Source organism: Melopsittacus undulatus, chromosome 4 (assembly GCF_012275295.1).
Source record: "Melopsittacus undulatus isolate bMelUnd1 chromosome 4, bMelUnd1.mat.Z, whole genome shotgun sequence".
Classification (NCBI taxonomy): domain Eukaryota; kingdom Metazoa; phylum Chordata; class Aves; order Psittaciformes; family Psittaculidae; genus Melopsittacus; species Melopsittacus undulatus.
In genome coordinates this window covers 63,716,162-63,724,130 of record NC_047530.1, presented here as the reverse complement: position 1 = coordinate 63,724,130, position 7,969 = coordinate 63,716,162, and the positions used below count along the sequence as shown (strand labels likewise).

At 39.7% G+C, this 7,969-nt stretch overlaps 1 protein-coding gene across 4 annotated transcripts in view; it reads left to right on the top strand.

Moving 5' to 3' along the window:
• Nucleotides 1-961: 961 nt before the first annotated feature.
• The window catches only part of FAM13C (family with sequence similarity 13 member C), a 55,857-nt gene continuing 48,849 nt past the window's right edge, over nt 962-7,969 (top strand). For all 4 annotated transcript variants that reach the window (XM_031053160.2, XM_031053159.2, XM_031053157.2 and 1 more), the window contains exons 1-3: nt 962-1,023; nt 5,708-5,764; nt 7,526-7,724. In XM_031053160.2, the coding sequence (XP_030909020.2) occupies nt 962-1,023; nt 5,708-5,764; nt 7,526-7,724 (318 nt within the window). The remainder of the gene's footprint in view (nt 1,024-5,707; nt 5,765-7,525; nt 7,725-7,969) is intronic.

Here is a 7,969-nt window from a genome sequence, read left to right as displayed (position 1 = left end):
GTCAACACCAGGCAGTGGCACAAGCTGCTGCAGGGAGGACGCTGCACTCCTCTGTACCCCTATTCTGCTTGGTGCTGTCGTCACTGTGACAAACAGCAAAGCTCATAAGATGATGTTGTCTCCACTGCCTTCTCCTCCCCCAACCAAGCAAAAAAACAAATCCATCTCTGGTATGTAGCAATGAGATATTTTCCTTTTTCTTTTTATTTTTTTTTTATTTTCATTTTCCTGCTGCCATAAGATTTCAGGATGATCTAACAGTGTATTCACTGGATTTGAGAGGTGGTGTTTGAGGGGGAATTTGACAGCTGCCTCTAAACCTGCAGTTTAAGGTATCCTGAGTTGACCCCTACTGAATGTATTTCATAAGGTTTGGAATATTTTGTGGCAGGAGCACATCAGCCTATGCCTTTCATGGGAATGGTTTCATTTATTGCTTGCTGTTAGCTTAATAGCCTTTTGCTGTTTGATCTATCCTTTCTGCCAGATTATTTTTTCACAGGTTCCCCTGGGGTTTGTCCATGGGCTGAGTGTGTAAGAGACCACTAAACAAGAAGAAAAAACCTCCAGAGATCTTAGCTGAGCAACCCTATTTAAGTAATAAAAGCAACTGTGTTTGAGTCAATTACATAGAGCAAATGTTTAAAGGATGGAATGCCAAATACTTTTTTGTTAACCCAAGCCTTTATTAGCAGCACTGTTCCAGTTATGAAAGAATATGATCCCTTTCTGAGCCTCACAGACTACCTGCATCCCTGTAGTAATTCAAACTGCTGCCGGATGGGCTTTGTGAGTGTTGTAGGAGTAATCCCTATGGTTCCTTGATTATGAGCATGTGCAGAGCAGCCCAAGGTACAGTCGTGCGTGTAGAGCTAACACACAGAGACTTGCCTTGCAATGCCATGTTTGTGCATGTGCTCCTACAACTGAGAAGGATTCAGGGAGCCTGCTGACTTATCTGATGTTTTCTTGTTTCTGTTTCAGCATTCAGGATAAATCCTTCAACTCAACAGCTTTAGCAGAGTAAGTGAACACTTTAAAGATGTCCTTATTTCTAAATAAGAATGATGAGTTTAATTACTGTAGAGAATAATTGTAAGTAGTATGTGAGAATTCCAGGGCTATCTTCCATATATTTTAATTCATTTTTTCTGTAATCTAAGTATATTATTGACTGTATGGGAAAGCTTGCATGAAACAGCTGTCTTTACATGCTCTGTGACCATTTAGCAGTGAAATATTTTTCTGGGAGAATGTATGTTTGCTGCACATCACACATGTTTAAATGCACGATTTTCAGTGAAGGATAAATCTTCCGTGAAAACATTGCTTATTTATGGTACTTGACACACACAAGTATGTCAGTTTTCTAAGAACACATGGTCTGTACTTCCTGCAAGCATTATTAGAAAAAAGTATTTGCAAATACTGTGAAAAACCCCATGTATATTATTTAGACATACCAAGTACCAAATATGTCATTTCTTTATAATCAATTCCATAAACTCATTAAAAGGCATTTCATATATATATATAATGAGCATAACAATACATAAATGTGTTGATTTTCTTTTTGCTGTCTTAGAGACAGCAGGACAAGGAAGAACATTAAGGAGTGAGAAAGGCAAAGGTTTTAGGAAACTATTACCAATGAAATCGTCTTTGTTTTATTTCAGTCTAAACCACTTCAGTTTTGGTGTTCTCTATGTTATTACTTTACATAATTTTGATTGTTTCAAAAGCTTCTTGGGAATGTTCTTCAGCAGTAATGTGCCAAGCAGTTTCTCAGGAAGGAAATGATTTGTAGATTTATTTGTGTATTAGGTGAGTTTTGCACTGGAAAATACTCATAATTCAAAACACACTATCTGGACAGTGAGCTGTTTTCCTAAGAGTTGTGGGGACAGGATACATTCTGAAAGCAGGCCACACTGTAATTGCTTGAGCCATCCCCAGGTGTTGCTAAAATCCCTACAGGAAAAGTATCATTTCATAGGGATTCAAGTAATTTCCCTCTCTTACATTGTGCTTTATTTGTTCACAATGTCTTGCTTTATTTAACACGTTAACTTAGTCACACTTTTTGTGTGACTGTGGCAGATATGGGAAGATTTAACAAAAGATAATAAATTAAGTAATTTTTAAATTATTTTCCCATGTCCCTATTAGTTAGGTGCTGAATTGTGGTCTGTAAAATTCTGGGATGCTCCCCCTTTGCAAAAGAATCACCACATTACAGATACTACATTTTTCATTATCTTTTTTTTCCTTCCCCCTTTCCTCTCTCCCTGAGTGCATCCATTGTTTCCCACAGAGATTCCTTTCCCCTGTGAGATTTCCAGCCCCTGTGCCTGCCTCACCCTTAAGGTTTCTGGGACCTAAAGGTGATGCCTTTCTCTGTAGTGCTACGTGTGACCATTATGTCAAGGGCCAGGTTAGCATGAAAGTTGACTGCATAGTGTCAGCAGTGCCCCTGGGAAAGGGCAGAGTGGTGCAGACAGTGCTGTGCTGTGCCATGCTGAGCTGCAAGGCAGCAGCCTGGCAGAGCTGGGACTGGGCCAGGCATTGCCTGAAGGGTGAATCTCCCTCATTTAAGCTGTTCTTAGTTTTGTTTCAGGGGCTTTGGTTTTTAATCTTATCTTTCCAAACACAGAAGTAGAAACATGCTTTTAGAAAACAAAGCAAGTGAGCAATGACATTTGAAATGTGTTGTACAAATAAATAAACTTGGTTTCCAGAACTGACTTCTCTAATTCCCGTATAGAGCCTCCTTCCATCCCACAAACCCCTCCCTCCAGCCTGCTTTTAAGGGCTGCAGTTCTTCTGATTTCAGCTCTAGTTGCTTGTGCTGGTCAGATCTGAAAATAGGTTACTTTTGTTTAGCAGAATAAAGAGAGAGCTTGCCATGCAACTTTAGACATCCTCGTTTGACATTTTCTGTCTCTATTTGTGGCAAATGCAAAATCTAATGCTCCTGAATGGTATAAAATCAGTGATACAATGCTTTCAGGAGCATTTCTCCAGACAAGGCAAGTGCCTGGGGCTGCTGCAGCCTGGTTGAGTAGTTCATGTGAACATCTTAAAGGTCAAGTCAGCAAAAAGGAGCAGTTTTCAAGTGGTACTGAAACGGCTCCTATGGAAAGGTGAAAATAGAAGAATGTTAAAAAAGTTAATCCTGTTAAACCAGAGATCCTTGGAGGAAACATAAAGAGGCAGTACTATAAAGAATATGAGCAGCAGTCCATTTAGGCTGGGATCCCATCTCTGACCTGACTCTGGCTCATGCCACGAGATGTACTTCTGAGAGGATGTACTTACTTCTGAGAGACATATCCATCAATCAGGAGTTAGACTGGCCACTGAAGGAAAATAATTCACATCACTGTTTTTGTCAGAAGATATGCTTCCTGCCCAATGTAAGCTTCAACCCATATGGATTTATATCTTGAGGCAGTTCTGGCATGTTGTCAGATGTTTTAGGAATGTGTGAGATGCTGCTGTAGTTTTTGGATTGGTAGAAACTCTCATGTAGCCACAAGCTATTCAAAGCTGATCAAACTCTTGCCTACCCCTTTATCTGTTAAATATAGCTAAAGTTGGACAACAAGATTTACGAGTTGCTGGTGAGAAGTATGTGTGCATGTCTGTGCTGATATGTGCAGGCAGGTGGCATGGACATGTAAATGACATTTCTTAAAGAAGCCAAGGTAAAAACACTGTGCTTTAGTGACGGATATTTGCATTACATCAGGAATTCATCTTTTTAAAGGTCCTGCTATGGTCTTAGCCTCAAGCACAGTCTGTGTGAATAAGCTTTCTTGGTTAGTATTTATTTTTATGAAGAGAAAAATTTCTGTCAACAATTTCAGAGTGTGTTGCTTCTGAGCTTCCTTGCAATCTTTTATTACATGATGGCCACAGTCTTCTCTGATTCATTATTGCTTATCTTTCTTATCTAGTGCTATCTGGTTATTCAAATACATTTTGTCATGCTCATTTATGTTGTTTATAAGTTCTGTCTTGCTTTGCGACTTTAATCAATTGATGGATGCTGTTAGGATCTCTATTTCTTCAGGATCACCTTACTACAGTCAGCTTAGGGATATCAACCCCCAGGGCAATTTCCCAAATTAAGGATCACACACATAAGTATGTGCACATAGACTTGTCTGATAGACCTGTGCTCAGTCATCCATTGTCCCCCCAGCGAGTGTTCCCAGTTACCAGAACAGTCTTTCAGGACCGAAGGTTGCCAAGTGTGGTGATTGGTGGGAGAAGGAGGTGGATGAAGCTGGTAGCAGAGCTGCTTCCTCCTACCTCCTCTTCCTGTGGCACACACAGGACAGAAAGTTTGTCCCTCTTTGGGGAGTCTTTGGGCTTCCTTCTTGATACCCCCAGTATGTCCTATCCTTATACCTTGCTGGTGTCTGTAAGTTAATTAGTGATAGACCAGAAGGGAAGGTGTGACTGGCATCTTGGAGGCAAAGGTAACTAGATTTCTACTGTGAATTTATCCATTTTGTACATCAGCCCCTGTCTTCCATCTGTCACCCCACTTTGCCTTGTGGGGAAAACTGCACTCATTGAAGGAATATTGTGTGATCAGGGGGTATCTGCAACTGTAGTTATGTGTTCCAGTTGTGAGCAGCAAATGCTTTTATCCATATGCTGATGTATTCAGGAAGTGTAAACACTTGAGTGTCCCTTTAAATATTTTCTGCTGCAGTCTGGCTTTTGATAAAGACACTAGCAGAAGACTGGTGGGAAAGAGGAATATATTAAAAACCTTGCTATCAAATTGCAGCACAGAGCTGTTATCACTCAATGTGCTCTGTCCTTAAGCTCTTCCGAAAATTTAACAAGTCAGCGGAAGTACAGGCTGCTTCCCCCATAATGAAGAGATTCCTCTGCCAGCAAACTTCAAGTTACCCAGGCCTGCTTAGTGTCTGCGCTCTGTGAGTATGAACAGAGGGGTGACAGGAGAGCCCCAACTTTTGCCCCCAAATAATACCTTTAATGGGTGTATGCCTAATTTTAGAAGTGTATGTAAATATATGCATGTTCATTTGACGAAAGACTGCTCATATTCTTTGCAGTTATTCTACAAAGTTTAGCCAACCTGCACAATATAGTGTTCAGCACTGAGTGGTTAGCATATTTATTCAGGTTCCTCTTTTGATTAGGCAGTCTTATGACAATTCTGTTGTTTGTAACTTAGGGGATGTAATTGATTATGATTGTTCATGTATCTTAAAAAAAATCTGCTACTTCACTTTTTAAGACTCTCTAATTTATTCGGGGATTTATTTTCCTGCTGTACAAAGAATGACTGCTCTGCTACAGTTAATATTTTTGAGAGTCTTGCAGAAAAACACCCTTTGCTAATGGTTTCTAGTTTTTTTTTTTAATGTGAAGCACATATAAGCAATTAAAAGTTTCCTTTTTTTTATGTAACATTTGGATTCTTTGTCATCATTATTTCCATCTGGCTGAAGATGACATATCAAATCATGTACATTTAAAATCTCAAATCCTTTTCTTCCTCTGAGATTCAGACTATCATGGAACAGCTATGGAATTAAATGACTACGGCTAATGTGAGAGAAGGAGAAATGTGTTTATGCTTTGAGCTGCACTGTCTTGTTATTAAAAGCTAAATTTCTGCAGCTGGCAGAAAATCAGCAATTATTTTCTATCCATTTCCAAGGTGTGACGGCGATTCAGACTCTGTACATCAAGATCAAGCAGGCAGTTCCAGCCCCAGGTATTCTACTGCAAATTTTGTCTGAAATCCACTGGCAACAAATAAAGCTGTCAGAATGCTTCTGTAAACCATTAGAAAGAAACTGTTATTCTCAAGGGAATGCAGAATTTCTAGGCTATTAACTGCTAAGGCTATTAGTATTTCTGGGAAATGCATATTTTTCTTGTATACTTTTGTGCGAAAAATAATAATTTCAGTTGTTGTTATGTAACTAAATATATTATGGTTTGTGTTCTTCACATCAAATTGCTTCCGTTCAGATGCAGCACTGATGCTAATTTTCCTGTATAGCAGCTAGTACAAAGTACTAGTATGTGGAGTTTTGCAACTCTACAAGGATATGCTGATATGCTCGTTGATGAATATCTCTGTGAAAAAAAACATAATTCAAATTGTAATTCAATGGAAGTATTCTTGAGGCATGTATTTCTCATGGCTATGTTAGTTTATGTTGATTGCTGGAGGATGCAACTTAACCTTTCAGAAAGAATTTAAAACTTTAAATCAGATTATACCTTAAAATTAGCAACACTTCTGCACATTGTTGAAATGCCCTAGGATATAAAGCACCCTACCCTGTAACTATAACAACTGTCTTGGAGCACACTTGCATAAGGCTTGGGCAGCAATAGTGTTTAACTCATAGGCACCCTGCAGGCATCCATCTGGATGCTGATGGGCCACAGATGGAAAGTAAGTTTGGCAGCTCAGAATCCTTAGGAAAAAACATGGAATTAACAAGTTATGCTTGCTAAAAAAAATCTCAGGGGCATTAATTCAATAGTTCTTGAACCCCTCAGTTATGGAAGTTTCACACCAGGAGAGAGGTCATCTCCCAGCTAACCATTAAGAATTTACCAGCTGAAACTAACATCTGAAATTCCACCTGCAAACTGTGCAGTAGCCAGGGAGCAGTAATGCCAATCTGCTCACCCTGCCAAGTGAGCAGGCAGCATCGCATTGTGTGTTGTGGTAGCTTTCTTAATGGCGTCAGGGCAACGCTACCAGTGAAAGGCATTAGACCAGTCTAAGTGTGGATTGACGGGGTGTGGATAAGGCTAGCAGGGTCTTAGAACAGGCTGGAGATTGGTGGCTAGGTCTGTAGGCTAGGTGGAGATTGAAAATACCTGTCACAGATTCAGTGATTACCTGAGCATCCATGAGCAACAGTGTCTGTTTAAACCACCAGATGTGCTGTTACACAAGAGGACTTTAGCTCCAAACTGGGAGTACACGATGCTTGTCCATTCCACCCAAACACATCTCTGGCTGTCCAAACCCTATTTCATATGCCTGCCTCCCTCACTTTGTTCAAAAGCCCTTAAAAGCAGACTGTCAGACTGTCAGAAGGGAAGTGTGACTATATAGATGGGGAAGAATTCTTGGATGTGATGACATTTTTGTGACATTATAACCTAGATGGGGAAAGGTCTGCATGAAAAAGACAGTTTCAGGTTTTATTTGAGGTATATGAACTATAGGGCTGAAGCCAGAAAGTGCTTTTAAAACTAGTCTTATTTAAATGGCTCCACAGTTGAATGTATAATAACACTAACAGTAGTTTAACTTGTGATATTGTAGTAAACAGTAGCCTCTCAGGTGCATGTTACTAACATAAGCAGTGTTTGAGGTGTAGACTACTCAACTTGGTAAAATTAAAATACCATGAAGAGTTAAGAACTTATTGCTGTTTTTCCTTCATAATGTTTTGACAGGTGCCTGAAGTCCTACCTGATACATTTCAATCTTATTTTCTTACAGAGATGATGATAACAAAGAAAATTATCCGGACAACACTGCTATCTTAGAAGAAAGGCAGCTGCCTTTGCAAGATACTCAGCATCACAAGCAGCAGTCTGTAATTGACTACGCTCTAAAGCCTGAAATGGGTAACTTGAAGCTGAGAAAACCTAAGCCCATTGCAAAGCTAGAAAATGGAAAAAGCCATGAGGAAAGTCAGGTAAAGAACTAAACTTACCAAGGGTAGGTTTATGGCAGACTGTCTGAGCAACTACACCTTTTGGAATGCAAAATGGGACTCCCTGGTAATCCATGATGTAACTGAGACCCCACAGTAATCTACCCTCATTTTTTTGACAAGGCTTTGTCTGTTTGCTTTATTTCACTGAGGTTCTCTTATGCTGGTATTTTGGCTGCCAACAGAGAACTTTCATACTTTATCCTAACTTCTGGTTTTGTTTGTGG